Below are 24,466 nucleotides of genomic sequence, written 5' to 3'. Positions count from 1 at the left end.
AGTGAAGGTGAAGAGTATTCCTGATGATATTTCTGCCATTGATGTAAATGTACACAACATGATCGGTAAGCCAGCAGCCGACTGATTTATTCAATTTCATGAATGACATAAACCATTCATGAAGCTGCCAATATCTGAATCTCAGCGGAAATGTTTTAGGAAATGTTTTAGAAAGAATATACATTGTAACAAATAAGAGATAAGAATACCAAGGCACGATATATATTTGGTCAAAACTACAACACTGTTCAAATAAGAGAGTATTCATTGTTTAGCATATTATTAAGAATATCTACTGATTTTACCAGTTGTACCATGTTTTATTTCCCATAGTCCACATACAAGCACTCTACTGCAATGCAGTACTCAGAGAACGGTAGAATACAATAGCCTCTCAGAAGCCCCTCTTGAAAACGTTCAGACAAGTACTGCTTGCTTAATGCATGGAATATGTACAATTTAAACAGAATATAGACACCATTTGGCACTGAAGAACAGCATTAGTCTTCAAAGGTATATAGTTGACGCAGGTAACAGTGTTTGGGTATGGCATTAAGGGGCAAGGGTTAGAAGTCATCAAGCATTCTTATTGCACTTTACCACACCGATTTTATATGCATACTAAGCATTCATATTTTTTGTTGAGTATATTAATGTACTTTTTGAATCTGATAAGGTATATGTACCAAGTAATGAGATCATGAAAATATATTATTTATGAGGTGGTGGAAAAACAACTTGATTGTATTTTTTTATTGATTGCTTGTTATTATTGTTTCCTTGTCCTGATTATTACTTTAAAATGTTAGATAATGAAAATGGATCCTTACCTGAAAATAATGCTAAAATAGAACAATATACATGACACTGTAAAAATGATTATCAGAAGCCTTTATTCTTTACTGCAAGGTTAAAACTGTTATCAGGCAACTTTGTTAATCAGTGGTATTACATAGGAAATTACTGCTAGAATTATGATTGAAGGGCATTGATTCAGAACTTCCTTCTTGTGCTCTATGAATTTGCATACGATGATCTGAGTTATTTTACATATTTATATAGTTGTAACATTAGCAGTAGCTGCAGGATGTATTACAACAAATGACCATTGTCAATAAATAAGCCTATGATTTCCACTGATGTGTCCTGTTCTTGATGGGGAGATAGCACAGTGGATGTACGTTCACTTACCCCAGCAGAAGGATCTGGTTCTACTCCCACTGGTGTTCTGGTATTGATTGGGAGGTGTGGGGTAGCACAGTGGTAAGTATGTTCACTTGTCCAGCAGAAGCATCTGGTTCTACTCCCACTGGTGTTCTGGTAGTGATTGGGAGGTGTGGGGTAGCACAGTGGATGTATGTTCACTTTTCCAGGAGAAGGATCTGGTTCTACCCCCACTGGTGTTCTTGTATTGATTGGGAGGTGTGGGGTAGCACAGTGGTAAGTATGTTCACTTGTCCAGCAGAAGCATCTGGTTCTACTCCCACTGGTATTCTGGTAGTGATTGGGAGGTGTGGGGTAGCAGAGTGGTTAGTGGTTTCACCTTTTCAAAAGGAGAGACAGGTTTTACTTCCACTGGTGTGCCCTTTTCTTGATCTGGAGATGGAGTACCACAGTCGATTGTGGTTTTACTTGTTCAGCAGAAAACTCAGCTGAATGTCTTAATTGAAAGGGTAGTGTTGATCCTCTACAAGAAGTTCCCCTGAACAAACAAGCCATCATGGTCAGCTGTTCTTAAAATGTCTTCTGAGGTTTCTTACTGTGTGTTGGTAACTCCCAGCTGTTCTCAGATGAATGGACATGTGTGTCATTTGATACCCAAGGGAGATATATTTTCTCAGTGTTTATACACCAGATATGACTTTAAAATAGAATACAACCCTACTCACAACTCACAACCCCAATTGTAGTGCCTTGCTTTAGTGGTATTTGGATAACCTTTAGGAGGAAAAACAACTGATGAAACACAACAACAGATTTATTACAGTGACAAACATAGCAAATCATACACTCTAATTATAGTTGTAATTACTCTTTACAAACAAGTGTACATCACACATAACAAATAAATAAACCTAATCCTATACATATAAAAATACTCCATGTGAGAGTAATAAAATCAAAACAAGTGTCATAAAATATCAGTGCTTCTTTTCCTATCAACTGAGTCTTCTGACAAGGTCTAAAGAAATACTTTTTCATGTTTCCCAAACATACTTCAAGATTTACACATTATCCATGCTATCATTTTACCAATACAGTGCCTTATTCAAATATTAGCAGCAAATATGTATGACTTAGTTTGTCATAGTAAAACAGATTGGCGCAGAAGCCAAAGTCTCCAATGTATACTGCTTCAAGAAGGTAAAGAACACACATGTGCTTATATTGCTGGTAACCTGTCAATGCCAGTGGGTAATACAACCTTCAAGTTGTGTGTGCTCCTTAACTTGTTTGGGTAGTATACATCTGTTACTGAAGCTGAAATCAAGGGGCTGTGCCTGAATCACCAATATGACAAGACCAGTGGGACAACACCATTGTGTATTGATAAAGCTGACACCAGTGGTACAAACATGCATGTAAAGCATCCAGGTGTAACAGTTATTTACACAGAGGAGTCATGTTATTAAGCGATGCTTGTCTGACTGGGATCTGTCTATTGTATCTAACTTGGCATTAACATGAAGCAAATGGACAAGGTTGAGGGGTGTTTCAGTGATAAAACCAGTCTCTGCTGCATGGTCAGAAGCTGGGGTGCTTGTATCATGCAAACAGGTGAACAATCAACATCTCACATGAATATATACAGCTGAACGTGAATGTCATGGTTAATTCATGAGTGTGCCAAGCTTCCACTTACACAAACGTAGTCACTTTTTGAAAACACGAATCATCATACTTTGGTTTGTGACAATGACAACAAAATATTCATCAGCTGCTAGCAACATGATCAATGCATGGAAAGGGAAAATGTGGAATCATGTACATTGGATGAAGAGAGTCTGATAAGGAATACTGAGAATGGAAAAGAGCTTGGATAGTGGGCAGCTATTTCTGTTATATTTGGGCAGTTTGAATCATGGTGTATTGAGCCAGGGAGCCTGTGGGTAAACTCATCACAATCTGGGTTCAAGTCTCAAGGGGCTGCATGCTGAACAGTTGTGTGAGATAACTAACTGGCATCAAGTCATAGCTTGGGTAAACTGGTGGCCAGTCACCTATCCTGATGTGTTCAGAGTTACTGAAGCAGGATATTAACCATTTTGTGAAATATTTTTTAGGATTTACAAACTAGCAGGACACGTGGACGGACACTGGACAGTAGACAACCATCATGCAACAGTCAGCTTTAGATTATTTGTTAATTACCTAACATGTACGTACGCTTGTGACACTTCATATTGCACAGTTATCTTGGAACAACGGAAGGGGCCATTCTTAGAGTTTTGAGTATTTCATTACATTTTTTAAACATCTATTCCTCTATGATAAATAAATTAAAGAAAAAATAATAATGAACACTTCAAAGAAACATACAGAGGTGAAATGAATTAACAAACTTCTCTCCTACAAATTCATCTAAGTGCTACACTGCATCTACACTTGGCAGCATATATTTATGCTAATAGCAAAATCAACAGCTTCAGGTACTAGAATGACATTTTGATTTGAGCGACATTCTATATATATAATGTATCACATTATATATTTCTTGTGCTCATTATTTCCGTGGTGAACAGGACTATGTACTACCATGGTGACAAGCTCTTATGCAGTTGTTATCTGTACAGAATAAAAGTATGATGTTTAAATTACCAACTGTATTCACAGAACAGGTTCTGATTTCACCCAATCCCATCAAAATTTACATCTTTACCGTGAGTGATACAACCATAGAGGGTTGCGTGGGTTCTTGAGCCAATCAGGTGTCAGCTTTCTAATATGTTATTTTGTCACTGCCTTATTCTAGTTTTGATTTCTTTCCCAAAGAACACCACTGCCAAACACAAATATACCATCAAATAGTAACCTTATTGTGTGTACAGATGTTGCAGTGCTTTCAAACGACATGTGTATGGTATCCATTATATCCAGCACACATTATTTTTGCACGAGATTCCTCGATTTATGTTCATTTTAGAGATACAAAAAATTGATACACTTGTCTGAATCTTTCGCTTATTTGTAACATGAATTCAGACGTCTTATTGCTGATTGGCTAATAAGAAGGTCTCTTGACACGACCTTTTATGGAAATGCCCACAGATTTTTAATGCCCAAAGTAAAAAGGTCTGATTTTAAAGAGATTGACATTTTGTGATGCTTTTGTGAGCACTTTCTAGAATGGTAATAAGGTTGTGATAAAGTGTGACTCACCAGATAATGTTACAGAATTCAGTGGTTTGATATTTGATCACACTGTCAACCACAAATTTGTCTTGACTAGATATGGTTCCTTGGGGATTACCGTGGTATGTCTGTATCGGATAATACTGCAGCAGAGAAAACAATTCAGTTTGATACTTTAAATATGTGGCAAATGCACCTACCATTTGGCCTGTATTTCAGAGGGATGTCCTAAATTGCCACAGGAAACTGTCATTTGTTTCAATATCATTGAAATCAGATCATTTTGACAGATACAATACAAATGAAGTTGTGGCAACCCTCCATGGTTGTGTGAATCCTGTTCAAACTCACACTGCCAAATCATAATTGAAGATTTCAAGATTCTTGTATCAATCACCTGTCAGTTTTATCAAACAATTTAGGTTCATGTTTTTGAACTAGCAATTAGAATGTATAAAACATCCTTAACAATATAATGTACAGCCTTTGTTATTTCCATTTTGAACTTATCCTTTACGTTCACTTTCAAGATACAGAAATCGGATATGCTGATAAGTATGCTTTGTGCATAATGTGACGAAACATTGGCACTATTAGAAGATCAGAAAGTCCACATGAATTGATGAGACCTTCATACAGTGAGATATTGTACTGGAGTAAATCATCTAACTTTAATGTGACTGTTACCTACCCAAATACTTTATAACTAATCACAATCATTGCATATATTTACATGGAGGATATACGAATGAAGAAAAGAAAGTGTCTCTCTATGCTATAAAATGACGGATAAATCAATACCGAGCAATGAAATCTTTCAATATGTTGTTCAGAATTATATTTACAATTACAGCAATAGTTCTATCACAGTCATATTCAACATTGTTATGTTGAATAAATAAGGCTAACATCTAGACATTGTGAGGAACAGAGAATTTTGTCAGAAGTATGAGTGTGTGAACAAATGATAATGTTATTACACATACACCTCTTCCTACCATTACAACATTAGGTTTTGATAGGTTTGATGCCTCTAAACCCTGTGATACATAACATTTTCAGAAGACTTGTAATAATTCATTACATGTATTCCAACTTACTTTCCATTTTCAATGAACATACATGTGAACTGAATTGAATCTTTTCTCCTACAGAGAACAATAGGTGTACACAGCCCATAACATTCTGGCTGGTGACCTCTGGTACACCATCGCTGGAGAGTCTCTGGTCAACTTGACTAGTTTATGGTTCAATCAGTTTGAACATTGGTGTCTGGTGAATGGTGTGATTGATCATTCAAATTTTGGATTTATGAGAAGATGGCAAAATTACTGATTTTTAAACACAAGAATATATTCATTCAATATTTATACCCTTTTTTTCTCACATTAATATATTATTTAGAAACAGATTTGAATTTTTCACTGATGAAACTTAATTCTTGAAAATTCATTATTATAGATCTGTATTCATATGTCTCAAAATCAACAAAGACTTAAAGACTTAAAAGCATCTTCAATGATTAACTGTTGAGCAGTTTCAAGGACAGTAACATTCATTGTGTAAACTTAGACCAGGAATATAAAATTCTCACATTGCTGCGTAACACAGGTAAATGCATGTTCAATTCAACATGTCCAATTATTAGCACCTCAGGTAAAATCACTGAATCAAATTAATTCCTAAATCAGTGAATCTTGGTCATAATGTCTCTAAAAGAATGATGTAAAAGAATATCAATTCTGATCGCTGAATATGAATTGTCAAACATGATTTTTTTCTACTGCATGATTCAAAAGTAAACAGACATGACATATTCAATATTTGGTAAAATAGCAATGACGTGGCTATTTTCAAGATTGTTGTGAGGACCTGATGAAGTTTGCAGAGTGGTGGGATGAGTCCGTGAGACAGACGGGTGTCTTGTCCTGGAGGAAGGTGTGATGCACAATGTCAGGAACACAACACAGCAGGAATGCAGACAGTGTTTGATTGGTTATAACAACATCACATCTTGCCGAAACAATCCTTGGCACTTGTCCATATTGCAATACCCTGAAAGTAAGTGAATGAATGTTTAATATTCCAGCTTTATGACTGTGGACTAAGTAATCAGTTATTGACATCATATGCAAATGTGATACAATGACATTTACAATGTTAGCAAGCCTGACCACCAACCAATCCTCTTAGTTGCCTGCTATCCGAAGCATAGGTTGTTAAAGATCAATTCTAGCTTGGGTAGTTTTCTACGTACATTATACAATACCTTATATCAAATGCTGACATTATTAAGTCTAAATATTTGTGTCTTCGAGGCTTACCTTTTTACATTGTTTTATCTGCATTATAGCGTAATTAGTGAAGATTTCCTTTAGATCCTTCACCTTCTGTCTCTTAAATCTGTCAATATCTCTCAGTGCTGCCTCAACAAACTTCCTGGAAAAAAAGAGAAGCATCACTTTTAACCCTTTTTCTTTTGAATGTAAAAGTAATATGAAGCAAATATCAATTTTTGAAGTAGTCAATCATTCCTCTTAAAAATCAGCTCTTCATGTCTTCTGATCAATATTCACTGAGATGAGGTTTGGTCAAAGTGGAGACAATTTAACAGTTATGGTGTACAGTTGTCTCCCTTGGACCATGTATCTATTAATCCAGATGTGGCATTACATACTGCGTTTCCTCCTGTGTTTGTCTCAGCTCCACCTCAGCCTGGACTATCTGCTCCTCCAGCTGTTTGATCTTCACATCTCTCTGTTCTGGAGTATCGCTGCCAAACAGCTTCGTCTTCATCCCACTCAATGAGAAACTGCCTGCTGCCTTACCTTGCACCTGCAGGACCGAGGAAACTGTTAGTTCACACATCAGACCTACACAAGTCTACAACAGGGATCATGTTTTCTCCCACCATCTACTTGAAACTTTAACAATTACTCCCAACTTGACTTACTTTTACATGTACCAGGACTCAGTCAAGCCTACCATACTTGTGATTATCATTAAAGACAAGACTGAACATTGTTGTTCTATGTCATGATTGTGTTATCAAGGAATATCAGATTATTCTGTACATTATAGTGCAAAACTCACCAACAAATCCTTCTGACTGGCCTTGTATGACAAGTTGTCCTCTGCTCTCTCCAAGTCGTACTGAACACATTCATACTTCCGACACACAGACCTACACCAAATATCCAGTGTTACAATGATATTCAACATGCATTTTGATTTGGCAAGATCAATGTATACCTTGCTTGGCTGACAAACTACCTTAACTTATGTATACAACAGTAAACATTTTGTGTTAAATTAGAAAGTTATGCATTCTTAAGCATTTTTCTGTGAATAAGATTCAAATTTGTTTGCAGAAATTAATCTCAACCTGACAGTTTTCTTAATCTGCCTTTCAATCAGGCCCTCTGCTTATATCTTCACAGTCTATTACCATTTACTGGCAAAGCTATCTAATTTATGAGACCAAACTGTTGAATAAGATTTTTATGGAAGTTATTGTAGAGAAGTTAAAATACCTACCGGAGAGCCTCTCCAAATGCCAAGTATTCCTTGAGTTGATCTGCATACTGCTCTTCTTCCTCCAGTGTGGCATCCACTGAAGATGCATAGCTGTCAACACACAACATGGATGTGGTAGGCCTTCAGATATATCTTCCTGCATAACAGCTCAATAGGTGGTGAAAATATCTAATACATGTACAGTAACACTAGTCAATGTTCATAAATGCCTCAGTTCACTAAACACTGTCACTGAATCACAAATTATGGAATTCTAAGTGTACAGATGTTGTCATTTCTTGAGGAGCTTTTGAATTTCAAATTCTCGACACATTGTAGGCTATAGGTACACATTTGTCATGATTTGGTGATGCATTAATTTTGATCTTTGATTCAGACATAGTAGATATTTTGACCTAGAAATAAAGTTATCTTATTTGTAAATACATATCTAAACAAATACATAAATAACATTCAAAAGCAGCCCAGATCAATTCTTAATTCCAGCTTCAGCAATCTTGATCTGACCAATCATCTAGACTTTTGCAAGAGATCTTCTCAGTGGTCTGAGTGACAGATTACAGACACAGTGTTACTCACACATCCATGTAATGTCCGCTGCTCTGCAAGGCCTCCGCGATGTCCTTCTCAATCCCACTCCACTCACTGAACACCCGGGCATAGTTGCCATGCACTTTGTGGATGCCATACAGCTTATCACATATTCTCTGAAAGAGAGAGCGCTGTATACAGATGTCTGACATCTACATTCAACATAGATATCTATACATAACTGTTTTGTTCACTATTTAATGACATACAATTTCAGCAATGGTCTGTGAATAATCATGTCTGGACCAGACAACCAAGTGACTGACGTCATGGGCAATGATCAGTGGAGCTAGGATATTAAGATGATATGTAATGGACCAAGCAACTGGGATACATACATGACATGTAATGGACCAAGCAACTGGGATACATAGATGACATGTTATGGACCAAGCAACTGGGATACATAGATGACATGTAATGGACCAAGCAACTGGGATACATAGATGACATGTAATGGATGGACCAAGCAACTGGGATACATAGATGACATGTAATGGACCAAGCAACTGGGATACATAGATGACATGTTATGGACCAAGCAACTGGGATACATAGATGATATGTAATGGACCAAGCAACTGGGATACATAGATGACATGTAATGGACCAAGCAACTGGGATACATAGATGACATGTAATGGACCAAGCAACTGGGACCAAGCAACTGGGATACATAGATGACATGTTATGGACCAAGCAACTGGGATACATAGATGATATGTAATGGACCAAGCAACTGGGATACATAGATGACATGTAATGGACCAAGCAACTGGGATACATAGATGACATGTAATGGACCAAGCAACTGGGATACATACATGACATGTTATGGACCAAGCAACTGGGATACATAGATGACATGTAATGGACCAAGCAACTGGGATACATAGATGACATGTAATGGACCAAGCAACTGGGATACATAGATGACATGTTATGGACCAAGCAACTGGGATACATAGATGATATGTAATGGACCAAGCAACTGGGATACATAGATGACATGTAATGGACCAAGCAACTGGGATACATACATGATGATGGACCAAGCAACTGGGATACATAGATGGATGTTATGGACCAAGCAACTGGGATACATAGATGACATGTAATGGACCAAGCAACTGGGATACATAGATGACATGTAATGGACCAAGCAACTGGGATACATAGATGATATGTAATGGACCAAGCAACTGGGGATACATAGATGACATGTAATGGACCAAGCAACTGGGATACATAGATGACATGTAATGGACCAAGCAACTGGGATACATAGATGACATGTAATGGACCAAGCAACTGGGATACATAGATGACATGTAATGGACCAAGCAACTGGGATACATAGATGATATGTAATGGACCAAGCAACTGGGATACATAGATGACATGTTATGGACCAAGCAACTGGGATACATAGATGACATGTAATGGACCAAGCAACTGGGATACATAGATGATATGTAATGGACCAAGCAACTGGGATACATAGATGACATGTAATGGACCAAGCAACTGGGATACATAGATGACATGTTATGGACCAAGCAACTGGGATACATAGATGACATGTTATGGACCAAGCAACTGGGATACATAGATGGATACATAGATACATATGACATGTAATGGACCAAGCAACTGGGATGACATGACATGTAATGGACAACTAGATACATAGATGACATGTAATGGACCAAAGCAACTGGGATACATAGATGACATGTAATGGACCAAGCAACTGGGATACATAGATGATGATATGTAATGGACCAAGCAACTGGGATACATAGATGACATGTAATGGACCAAGCAACTGGGATACATAGATGATATGTAATGGACCAAGCAACTGGGATACATAGATGACATGTAATGGACCAAGCAACTGGGATACATAGATGACATGTAATGGACCAAGCAACTGGGATACATAGATGACATGTTATGGACCAAGCAACTGGGATACATACATGACATGTAATGGACCAAAAACTAATGGGATACATAGATGACATGTAATGGACCATGACAATGGGATACATAGATGATGATATGTAATGGACCAAGCTAACTGGGATACATAGATGATATGTAATGGACCAAGCAATGATATGTAATGGATACACTGGGATACATAGACATAGATGGACCAAGTAATGGGGATACAAGATATGTAATGGACAACTGGGATACATAGATGACATGTAATGGACCAAGCAACTGGGATACATAGATGACATGTAATGGACCAAGCAACTGGGATACATAGATGACATGTTATGGACCAAGCAACTGGGATACATAGATGATGACGTGTTATGGACCAAGCAACTGGGATACATAGATGACATGTAATGGACCAAGCAACTGGGATACATAGATGACATGTAATGGACCAAGCAACTGGGATACATAGATGACATGTAATGGACCAAGCAACTGGGATACATAGATGACATGTAATGGACCAAGCAACTGGGATACATAGATGACATGTAATGGACCAAGCAACTGGGATACATAGATGATATGTAATGGACCAAGCAACTGGGATACATAGATGACATGTAATGGACCAAGCAACTGGGATACATAGATGACATGTAATGGACCAAGCAACTGGGATACATAGATGACATGTAATGGACCAAGCAACTGGGATACATAGATGACATGTAATGGACCAAGCAACTGGGATACATAGATGATATGTAATGGACCAAGCAACTGGGATACATAGATGACATGTTATGGACCAAGCAACTGGGATACATAGATGACATGTAATGGACCAAGCAACTGGGATACAGCAACTGGGATACATAGATGACATGTAATGGACCAAGCAACAACTGGGATACATAGATGACATGTAATGGACCAAGCAACTGGGATACATAGATGACATGTAATGGACCAAGCAACTAGGATAGATGATATGTAATGGATACATGGGATACATGACATGTAATGGACCAAGCAACTGGGATACATAGATGACATGTAATGTAGCAAGCGAGGGACCATGACATGTAATGGACACACAGGGGATACATAGATGACATGTAATGGACCAAGCAACTGGGATACATAGATGACATGTAATGGACCAAGCAACTGGGATACATAGATGATATGTAATGGACCAAGCAACTGGGATACATAGATGACATGTTAATACAAGCAACTGGGATACATAGATGACATGTAATGGACCAAGCAACTGGGATACATAGATGACATGTTAATGGACCAAGCAACTGGGATACATAGATGATATGTAATGGACCAAGCAACTGGGATACATAGATGACATGTAATGGACCAAGCAGCTGGGATACATAGATGATATGTAATGGACCAAGCAACTGGGATACATAGATGACATGTTATGGACCAACAACTGGGATACATAGTTGATATGTAATGGACCAAGCAACTGGGATACATAGATGACCAAGCAACTGGGATACATAGATGACATGTAATGGACCAAGCAACTGGGATACATAGATGACATGTAATGGACCAAGCAACTGGGATACATAGATGACATGTAATGGACCAAGCAACTGGGATACATAGATGACATGTAATGGACCAAACAACTGAGGGATACATAGATGACATGTAATGGACCAAGCAACTAGATACATAGATGACATGTAATGGACCAAGCAACTGGGATACATAGATGATATGTAATGGACCAAAACAACTGGGATGGACCAAGCAACAGGGGGATACATAGATGATATGTAATGGACCAAGCAACTGGGATACATAGATGATATGTAATGGACCAAGCAACTGGGATACATAGATGACATGTAATGGACCATTAAAGCAACTGGGATACATAGATGACATGTAATGGACCAAGCAACTGGGATACATAGATGACATGTAATGGACCAAGGATACATAGATGGGACCAAGCAACGAGGGGATACATAGATGACATGTAATGGACCAAGCAACTGGGGGATACATAGATGACATGATGTAATGGACCAAGCAACTGGGATACATAGATGACATGGAATGGACCAAGCAACATGGAATACATAGGTGATATGTAATGGACCAAGCAACTGGGATACATACATACATGATATGTAATGGACCAAGCAACTGGGATACATGATGCTGTAATGGACAAGCAACTGGGATACATAGATGACAATGGACCAAGCAACTGGGATACATAGATGATATGTTATGGACCAAGCAACTGGGATACATGGACCACATACTGGGATGTTATGGACCAAGCAACTGGGATACATAGATGACATGGACCAAGCAACTGGGATACATAGATGACATGTTATGGACAAGCAACAACTGGGATACATAGATGACATGTAATGGACCAAGCAACTGGGATACATAGATGACATGTTATGGACCAAGCAACTGGGATACATAGATGACATGTTATGGACCAAGCAACTGGGATACATAGATGATATGTAATGGACCAAGCAACTGGGATACATAGATGATATGTAATGGACCAAGCAACTGGGATACATAGATGACATGTAATGGACCAAGCAACTGGGATACATACATGACATGATGGACCAAGCAATGGATACATGGATGACACACAATGGGGGATGGGATACATGATGATATGTAATGGACCAAGCAACTGGGATACATAGATGATATGTAATGGACCAAGCAACTGGGATACATAGATGATATGTAATGGACCAAGCAACTGGGATGGAATACTGGGACATAGATGATATGTAATGGACCAAGCAACAAGATGGGATACATGGAATGATATGATATGTAATGGACCAAGCAACTGGGATACACATGACACATGGACAAGCTTAACTAGGATACATAGGATGACATTATGGACCAAGCAACTGGGATACATAGATGACATGTTATGGACCAAGCAACTGGGATACATAGATGATATGGAATGGACCAAGCAACTGGGATACATAGATGACAGCAACTGGGATACATACATGACATGGACCAAGCAACTGGGATACATACATGATGGACCAAGACTGGGATATGGACCAAGCAACTGGGATACATACATGACATGTAATGGACCAAGCAACTGGGATGTTATAGACCAAGCAACTGGGATACATGGACATGTTATGCAACTGGCAACTGGGACATAGATGACATGGACCAGCAACTGGATACATAGATGACATGGGATGGACCAAGCAACGGATACATATATGACATGTAATGGACCAAGCAACTGGATACACATAGATGATATGGACCAAGCAACTGGGATACATAGATGAATGTAATGGACCAAGCAACTGGGATACATAGATGACATGTAATGGACCAACAATGGGATACATAGCAACTGGGACCACATACATGACATGTTATGGACCAAGCAACTGGGACACATAGATATGTAATGGACCAACCAACCGGACATACATAGGTGATGGACCAACAACTGGGATACATAGATGGATGGACCAAGCACAACTGGGATACATACATGAGATGAATGGACCAAGCAACTGGGACACATGACATGTAATGGACCAAGCAACTGGGATACATAGATGATATGTAATGGACCAAGCAACTGGGGGATGACATGGAGAACGGGACACATAGATGACATAATGGACCAAGCAACTGGGACATAGATGACATGGGACACATGGACCAAGCAACTGGGATACATACATGACATGTAATGGACCAAGCAACTGGGATACATAGATGACATGTAATGGACCAAGCAACTGGGATACATATAGATGACATGTAATGGACCAAGCAACTGGGATACATAGGATGACATGGAATGGACACAACTGGGACATGACATGTTATAGGACCAAGCAAATGGGATACATAGATGACATGTAATGGACCAAGCAACTGGGATACATAGATGACATGTAATGGACCAAGCAACTGGGATACATAGATGATATGTAATGGGACTGGGATACAGATGATATGTAATGGACCAAGCAAACTGGGATACAGCAACTGGAGACATGTAATGGACCAAGCAACTGGGGATACATAGATGACATGGAATGGACCAAGCAACTGGATGGACATACTGGATGATATGTAATGGACCAAGCAACTGGGATACATAGATGACATGGAATGGACCAAGCAACTGGGATACATACATGACATGTAATGGACCAAGCAACTGGGATACATAGATGATGGGATACATGACATAATGGACCAAGCAACTGGGGCACATAGGTGACACATGGACCGCAACTGGAACACATAGATGACATGGACCAAGCAACATGATGATGTAATGGACCAAGCAACTGGGATACATAGATGATATGTAATGGACCAAGCAATGGGATACATGGACCAAGGAACAAGCACTGGGATACATAGATGACATGTAATGGACCAAGCAACGGGGATACATAGATGACATGTAATGGACCAAGCAACTGGGATACATAGATGATATGTAATGGACCAAGAACTAGGAACTAGGGATATGTAATGGACCAAGCATGACATGTAATGGACCAAGCAACTGGGATACATAGATGACATGTAATGGACCAAGCAACTGGGATACATAGATGACATGTAATGGACCAAGCAACTGGGATGGAACATAGATGACATGACATGTAATGGACCAAGCAACTGGGATACATAGATGACATGTTATGGACCAAGCAACTGGGATACATAGATGACATGTAATGGACCAAGCAACTGGGATACATAGATGACATGTAATGGACCAAGCAACTGGACCAAGATGACATGTAATGGACCATAGCAACTGGGATACATAGATGACATGTAATGGACCAAGCAACTGGGATACATAGATGACATGTAATGGACCAAGCAACTGGGATACATAGATGACATGTAATGGACCAAGCAACTGGGATACATAGATGACATGTAATGGACCAAGCAACTGGGATACATACATGACATGTAATGGACCAAAGCAACTGGATACATAGATGATATGTAATGGGATACATAGATGACATGTAATGGACCAAGCAACTGGGATACATAGATGATATGACCAAGCAACTGGGATACACATGTAATGGACCAAGCAACTGGGATACATAGATGACATGTAATGGACCAAGCAACTGGGATACATAGATGACATGTTATGGACCAAGCAACTGGGATACATAGATGACATGTAATGGACCAAGCAACTGGGATACATGGACACATGTACATGGACCATGTTATGGACCAAGCAACTGGGATACATAGATGACATGTAATGGACCAAGAAGCGTGGGATACATAGATGATATGTAATGGACCAAGCAACTGGGATACATAGATGATATGTAATGGACCAAGCAACTGGGATACATAGATGATGTAATGGACCAAGCAACTGGGATGACATACAATGGGACATGTAATGGACCAAGCAACTGGGATACATAGATGACATGTAATGGACCAAGCAACTGGGATACATAGATGACATGTAATGGACCAAGCAACTGGGATACATAGATGATGGACAAAACAATGGACCATAGAGGACATGGAATGGATGCAATGGGATACAGAGATGACATGTAATGGACCTGGGATACATAGATGACATGTAATGGACCAAGCAACTGGGATACATAGATGACATGTAATGGACCAAGCAACTGGGATACATAGATGATGAATGTTATGGACCAAGCAACTGGGATACATAGATGACATGTAATGGACCAAGCAACTGGGATACATATGGGATACATGGAGATGACATGTAATGGACCAAGCAACTGGGATACATAGATGACATGTAATGGACCAAGCAACTGGGATACATAGATGACATGTAATGGACCAACTGGGATACATACTGTAATGGATACAACTGGGATACATGATGACATGTAATGGACCAAGCAACTGGGATACATAGATGACATGTAATGGATGGACCAACTGGGATACATAGATGACATGTAATGGACCAAGCAACTGGGATACATAGATGACATGTTATGGACCAAGCAACTGGGATACATATGGATGATATGTAATGGACCAAGCAACTGGGATACATAGATGACATGTAATGGACCAAGCAACTGGGATACATAGATGACATGTAATGGACCAAAGCAACTGGGATACATAGATGATATGTAATGGACCAAGCAACTGGGATACATAGATGACATGTAATGGACCAAGCAACTGGGATACATACATGACATGTTATGGACAATGGACCAAGCAACTGGGATACATAGATGACATGTAATGGACCAAGCAACTGGGATACATAGATGACATGTAATGGACCAAGCAACTGGGATGACATAGATGATATGTAATGGACCAAGCAACTGGGGATGACATATGGATGGATATATGTAATGGACCAAGCAACTGGGATACATAGATGACATATGTAATGGACCAAGCAACTGGGATACATGATGATATGTAATGGACCAAGATGATATGTAATGGACCAAGCAACTGGGATACATAGATGACATGTTATGATACATAGATGATATGTAATGGACCAAGCAACTGGGATACATAGATGACATGTAATGGACCAAAAGCAACTGGGATACATAGATGACATGTAATGGACCAAGCAACTGGGATACATAGATGACATGTAATGGACCAAGCAGCAACATAGATGGATACATGGGATACATAGATGATATGTAATGGACCAAGCAACTGGGATACATAGATGACATGTAATGGACCAAGCAACTGGGATACATAGATGACATGTTATGGACCAAGCAACTGGGATACATAGATGATATGTAATGGACCAAGCAACTGGGATACATAGATGACATGTTATGGACCAAGCAACTGGGATACATAGATGATATGTAATGGACCAAGCAACTGGGATACATACATGACATGTTATGGACCAAGCAACTGGGATACATAGATGACATGTAATGGACCAAGCAACTGGGATACATACATGACATGTAATGGACCAAGCAACTGGGATACATAGATGATATGTAATGGACCAAGCAACTGGGATACATAGATGACATGTTATGGACCAAGCAACTGGGATACATAGATGACATGTAATGGACCATGTCACTTAGTCTGACCATCTGATCGTGTGTAACAACAAGTATAGATTGCTGAGGACTCATATTCTGGAAAAACCATTGGTTCTGATCATATTAAATTGGTTATGCACTTCACAGTACAAACATGATAAAGCTGAAATTTAGTTTATACAAATCTGGTTATATCTACTGAAATTACATGAAATTCAGCCAGTTAAATGTTAGGTAACCTAGGCTGCATTCATTCATATTCGAAAGCATGCATATAGAAACCTAGCCATTGCTAATATAGCATCCAAGAATTCAAAATTGATAAATAATTATATGAATTACCTTTGAAAGCAATTTCAAAATATCATGGTTGTCCATGGGACAGACCTACATCCTCTATTTCATCATACTTGTGATTGAAGTGTTTCAAGAACAGAGAATGGTATGGACATCCACAGAGAAATGATTACTTCCGAATCAGGTTTAATTGTCATAAATAATAGTGACATAATCTCTAAGAAGCATGCAGAAGTATTGACTTACAGCTCTGATTCGAAGTATGTTTGATATGTTGTTCTGTAGTTCATTGCTGTAGTTCTTTAACTCCTCAAACCGCCTGCAACAAGATAAGATGTCACATGAATTATAAATGGAAACTAAAACAAATGTCACTTGAACCAATGCTACTTGGCAGTGGCATGGAACAACTCTTGGACCAAGATTCCTGAAATTACCCTTTTTCCAGAAAGGGCACCTTACATCGCTGGGACCATACAACTTGAGAGGACAATGGCAATATCTACCTGTCAGGTTTCTTGAGACGAAATGAGGCACTCAGTGCCTTCAGTCGAGAATCTGCCTGGAAACCAACATACAAACAGAGTTAGTTGTGATACTGATGTACCTTTGGGGAAGAAGATGTTGCTATCCCAGCTAATTACAACCTAAGGTGAAGAGCTTGTGGTGAGGTAAAATGTAGGGACGACTATTGAGGGAGAAACAACTATTGTGACAGCGAAAATCTATTGCAACATACTATTGCGATAGCGATAGTCCATTGCAACCAGCTATTGCAATACTATTGCAATACTTTTTTTCTCCTTGGTTTGTCTCATTTGAAGTCGTTTCCCAAATGAATGTATAGTTTATGGGACATAAAAACAAGCTGAAGTAGTTTCAGTCTCTTTTGATACTGAAAAGACACTTGAAACCCAGATCAAGTTTGTTTAAGAGGTAACAGGGGTGGATAACTCTAAATAAAGTAAACGAATCTGGACCTTCCTGTATTTTGCCCTGCATATTTATCAACGGATGTCAATTACTAAAGTATCGATAGTCACACATACTATCGATGCATCGATAGTTTTTTCGTTTCTACCATCGATCAATTGCTATCGGAGACTCAACAATTGCAATCCATCGATAGTTTGATGCATCGTTACAGCCCTAGTAAAATGTGACTTATTTGAAAATTTCTAAACTCTTATGATCATAATACAACAAGCACTTGTGTGTCTGTGTCTCTAATTGTGCTAGTCATGACAGTGTTGAAGCCAGACAATAAATGAAAGACCGAAGTCTGTTCTACACTGGGATTTGAACAGATACGTTGAAAGTTAGTCCATTGTAATCTAAAAGTAACAATGTCAATTACAACTGACTCCTTCATGGCAGCACACACCCCTTATTCCACTGCAACTGTTACTATGGTATCCTGTCTTGAGAATTCTTATGTTCATCATCAGATAATTAGGCTATCCCAGTTTCTTTTAGCAAAGCTACTTGACTATGTGACAAATTTGTCATGCCCTATATGGCAGAGCACCTTGGGGTAGCCTTAGGGGATTAAAATGTCCATTTGTCACCCCCAAGGACCAGTTTTGATTCTCCACATTGCTACAATGTGTGAAGTCCATTTCTGGTGTTCCCCGCCTAGATATTGCTGGAATATTGTGAAACATGGAGGAAAACCATACCCACTTACTCACCAATACAGCAGACAAAAAACTCACCTTGCTTTGAAAGTCTGTGGCGTACACTGATTCCTTCCAACCATTTTCCTGTAATGATGAAGAGGAAGCTTTGACAAAAATATGGTTACGTTTGACAAGGAAGTATAGCAACAAGAGTTGTGCTGTGCATGAGAGCAAATCCTTGGCTATTCAAGGTGAGGTGAGGTGAAATTGGGTTTAACGTCGTGCTTGAGAATATTTCACTCATATGACGACGTGCATGCGTGTGTATGTGTGGCTGCTTGTACTAGCCCAGACTGAAGCTGGTTTTATAGTGCTAGCCCACTGAGATACCATGCTGCAGTGAAGCATGAATACCCCACTCAGTCATAGTATACTGACTCCGAGCTGACCAGTCCTTGTTGTACCCATTAATGCCGAGTGCCAGGCAGGGACCAACAAGTACCATATTTTAACGTCTTTTGGTATGACGCGGTCTGGGATCAAACCCGCGACCTTCCGCTCTCCGGGCGGACGCTCTAACCACTACACCACGGAGGTGGTCTGGCTATTCAAGACAAATGATGTTAGTTGAATTTATACCACAAGAGTAAGAGTGATGTCAATAACATAAGGCTAAAGGTTTACATGTGGTCAGCAGGTCAGTGATCATGGATAATCGACATAAGCCAGTGCGCGTCTACTGTGAAACTGTAATACTGCAGCTTTAATCATTTTACCACATATTTCACAATTACTTCTTCTTTAATTATCTCATACCAGATTTTAAAGGAGAATCCTATTTTGTTTTGCATTTTCAGTGTACACCTACGAACTACAACCTGCAGTCATGAAGGAATTGCCTCTGTTGACTGTAGATATGTAAGCATTATACCTTCTGCATGAACCCCAGGAAGGTCTTGTCTAGACAGAGGGTGGGGTGTGCTCCAACTCTCAGGAGAAACACCTGACAACAAACATGGCATCACAGTCAGTTATACATTTATCTGGAGATATTTACAAACAACAATTAAACAATACCATGAGTAGATAAAAAGTAATTAGCCAATGATTGGAAGAAATTGTTCATTCTACAAGTTGACAGCAACTAGTGGAATAACTCCACCCACTTACATCATAATTAACTCAGAATCAGTTAGTGAGTTAGTAGTGATACCAAGAATTATGCTCTACACTTTAGGGATGTGAACTAGAAATACCGGTAGCACCTTAAAGAAATTAGACTCATAGAAATCTGATGTCAGTTTGACGGTCCATGTTGTCTGCATGTGATCTGCAGCTTACCTCTAGAGCCTGCCGCCTTCTCTCTATAAAGTCGGGGTCAAACTTGTCCGTTGAAGCATTCTGCCAGGTGTACGAGGCCTGTAACAAAGGCTCACAATGCTTACAGCTGGGTTAAATAAGGTTAAGATAATATTAATGTCATTTTATGGCATGCTATAGTTCATCAAAATATAAGCTAAAATATTGGCTAAAAACATGGTAAATGATGAGACATATTGTGAATCTAAATTCAGTGTCTTTTGATACCAAGTATATGAGCATAACCTAATTTATAGAACAAAGCTTGTCACCTTTGTCCTACTTATAAAAGACCAACCTGGTTACTGAATGTCTTTCATGATGGATTATAGGCTCATATAACCTGTTCAAACTCCATCAATACATGTCCAAGTTGAAACAAAACTGTTACAGTGGCACATGTACAAAGGATAACACAGCCTTTTTGTGTACACCCTTTGTCCAGTTGAACTAACTTATGTATGAGTGAGTACATAGAGGATATTATATGAGTGACCATGTCATCCTATGTTTACGACACGAGTGCCTAAATGTTGGTATTTCCTGAGTGAGAGCGAGGGATATACCGATATTTCAGCACGAGTGTCATAAACATAGTATGATATGGGCACGAAAATATTATTCTGTTTATTACCGAAGTCGTCAAATTGAGGAAAATAAACCCAACTCTACTTTCAAACATAGGCTGGCTACCTGCTGTCGCCGCATGTAGAACGCAACTTCACAGAAGAAACATGACATCATAGCATTGTTCATGACGTCACGTCACCATGACTAAGTGATATTTTGCCCTAGGGCATCGTATGAAAATATCAACCCCCATATTTTCGCCTTTGTAGGTAATAAAGATACTTACTTTTTTCTCAGGCAGCGGTGGCACAACAACCGATGGGTATGTGATGTCGAGGTAGTTACGGAGCAGTTCAAACTCGCTGTATCGTCTCCACAGGGATGTTGCACCCTCTCCATAACCTTTCATATTCTCATCTATTACCCTTGAAGACAAAAAGCACACCTCAATACAAAAACAGGAAGTAAGATTAAAAGAAAAATAATGTACCCTTCTTAATTTCATAACAATTGCTAACAGACAAGATTGACAAATTTGTATTAGTTTAATGGTACCAGTGCCACTGCAAGACTGTCACTTGTGTGTTTACCAGCTGATAACTGGAAGCCACTAAACATCTATCCCTCAAAGAAATCACAACATGAATAGGTACAAAGAAAATGCATACAATTATCAGACATTTCCACCTGAGCTTTTCTGAGCCCAAGAAAGTATTTAAATGATCTAGTTATGTCTTTTTCTAGCTAAGCAATATTCACATGGGCTGTGCCCAGTGTTCTTCATGATAATGATACATTGTCTCTGTTTAATCAAGGCAGTCATTAACTGTTTGACTGGTGCACACAAAGGCAGAAAAACAAATGTATGTGTTCGAACAACTGGTATCAAATTGTGAGAAGTGCTATTAAATGAGAGTCAGTTCAGCTTAGGAAGGCAATCCACTAAACACTTCATATGGCACTGATCCTAATATGATTACCTATTTGATAACAAAGTTATTATCTGCCTTTTTTCCAAATGTAAATGTTATCAAATTTGTGCGTACCTTGTTTCTATGAGGTAGACGATGAATGTGTCTTGCATCTTCATGGAGGCATTGGTTCGTTTCTCTGGCTCCGACACTGTAATCTCCAGCCATTGTAGCAAGTTGGGCTGCAGATTAACAACAATTTGAACAAATGTCAGTGAGTGAGTGACATACATCCCTTTGGAAGTATGGCTATGATGTTAACAAACCAATTGTCATAATCTGTGTGAACAACAATTATTCCAGGATCACTGAATAAACTTAAATAACAGTATGGCTATTGTTAACAAACAATTGTCATAATCTGTGTGAATCAACCCAGGATCACTGAATCCTTGCAAACTAAAGGAATGCAACCATGAACAACAAACAGTTCAGCAAGAAATCATGATGTTGTTGAGAAATGTATTAGTTCAGTGTTTTTGTCACCATTTCTGTAACTTGTTACCACCACCATGTCCATACTGAAACATATCCAAATGACTTCAAAGATATGACTTAGTTGAGTCCTCCCACAAGAGGACAACATATACAAGAGCATATACAAGAGAATGTGATGAAATGAAAAAAATATCTGTGCTGTGTTCTTCGATTACATATTTTGACCTGTTTGACCAGACAACATACAAATCTGTAACTATCATTTTCAATTATTTCATCATGAACTTGTGCAATATCTGTTACCCTTTTCACTACCTGTGATGCCTTTTGGGACAATATAACACAGGCGACTTATTTACCTATCTGTCATTACAAGTTACAAAAGACTGTAAAGAGTACCATTTATAAAGCGTTCTTGTTTACTCACACTGATGCAAATAAGACATTTCAACAGCTACTTGGCGACCTTTTTGTGTCGTGTCACGTCACTATAGTTATGGTATATAAAATGTTCTGCGTTGTCGATCTGCAATCCTGAATAAACTTGAAATAGGCGGGCCCAAATAGGTTAGTGAAAGGGGTGTGGCAGATGACATGTCACATAATGTAATAAATAGAGCGTAAGGTGTAAACAAATCGAAATTTACTTATGCTGAAGTCTATCATTGATATACAACGATAATGAATTTTCCGACGCTGAACTAAACATGTGCACGATCATTGGGAGGGTTTACGGGAACCTACAAAATGTTGTCACTCGTACGCTTGCGATATCGTCATCTGCAAAACTGCATAGATTATCATACATTCATCCAAGGCAAGGGGCGTATTACCCTACAATCTTGTAATTAAATTACAGCCGTTTGTTCAGGGTGCCCTACATTTACCTTTGACAGCTTAGTAGTCTGGTCGGAAATCACCCTTAGATTCTGTTCGACTTTAGTCGACGTAAACTCTTTATTTTGTTCTTCGTCCGCCATATTTATTTTGGTCGGAAGCTAACACTACTTCCGGTAAAAGATCCTACTACCGGTAGTACGAATGTTACAGCGTTGTAATATAAAATATTACAATATGAGTTACCACTAAACCGTGAACACACCTCATGATAGATTAAAACTGCATTACCTATTTTCAGCATGGGTCTATCCAGGGATAATTAATCTACGTCTTCTATTCTCCCTGGTCCATCACAAGGAAATGTTTTTGGGAATAGTTGAGTTATGAAATAGCTGAAAAATTACTGAGCTCCAGTACAAACTCTTGTTCGTTGTTTGAGTATCTTAGAGATTACTTGTTTTTGCAGTCTATGCTATAAATAGTACTGTACCGTTATTGAAATGAAAGACGTGGTTGTATTTCGATAATGGCTGAAGTCTGTGCAAGGGCGATGTGAAGTGAAAAATGTTTGATTGTTGTCTGCAGTTTAAATACCGTGCAGTAATATGATACAAATAGCAGGTGATGGAGAATTGGTTGATCTCTCTGTGGTAGGCAGCTCATGAGATTCTAGTGTAGCACACCAACTAGTCTAACCATAAACACTGCCTGTTTTTTTTAAAATCCTGTGAATTTTATCTTGGTGGGATACCCCAGATGGTACGTGAATTTTACCCTGGTAGAATAA

The 24,466-nt window shown here is 38.8% G+C and overlaps 1 protein-coding gene across 1 annotated transcript; it reads right to left on the bottom strand.

Moving 5' to 3' along the window:
- Positions 1 to 1,960: 1,960 nt before the first annotated feature.
- LOC124273872 (sorting nexin-4-like) lies at positions 1,961 to 23,829 on the bottom strand. Its single transcript, XM_046709212.1, has 14 exons — positions 23,727 to 23,829; positions 22,477 to 22,583; positions 21,717 to 21,855; positions 20,843 to 20,920; positions 20,433 to 20,504; positions 19,598 to 19,645; positions 18,389 to 18,444; positions 18,129 to 18,201; positions 8,470 to 8,597; positions 7,891 to 7,980; positions 7,447 to 7,537; positions 7,031 to 7,188; positions 6,678 to 6,792; positions 1,961 to 6,408 (listed from the first exon to the last, which is right to left on the bottom strand). The coding sequence occupies exons 1-14, from the start codon at positions 23,817 to 23,819 to the stop codon at positions 6,361 to 6,363; spliced, it is 1,296 nt and encodes a 431-aa protein (XP_046565168.1). The 5' UTR covers positions 23,820 to 23,829; the 3' UTR covers positions 1,961 to 6,360.
- Positions 23,830 to 24,466: the final 637 nt, after the last annotated feature.

Source organism: Haliotis rubra, unplaced genomic scaffold, assembly GCF_003918875.1.
Source record: "Haliotis rubra isolate DU_JTF1 unplaced genomic scaffold, ASM391887v1 Scf185, whole genome shotgun sequence".
Classification (NCBI taxonomy): domain Eukaryota; kingdom Metazoa; phylum Mollusca; class Gastropoda; order Lepetellida; family Haliotidae; genus Haliotis; species Haliotis rubra.
Note: the sequence above shows the minus strand (reverse complement) of the source record. Positions and strands in the feature narration are given on the sequence as shown.

Excerpts from the sequence above, each read along its gene's own strand:
- LOC124273872 (XM_046709212.1), bottom strand. The coding sequence starts at position 23,819 with ATGGCGGACGAAGAACAAAATAAAGAGTTTACGTCGACTAAAGTCGAA. Across the intron at positions 18,445-19,597 it reads CCACAGACTTTCAAAGCAAG|GCAGATTCTCGACTGAAGGC; the intron begins GTGAGTTTTTTG and ends GTTGGTTTCCAG. Across the intron at positions 7,538-7,890 it reads GCATTTGGAGAGGCTCTCCG|GTCTGTGTGTCGGAAGTATG; the intron begins GTAGGTATTTTA and ends TATTTGGTGTAG.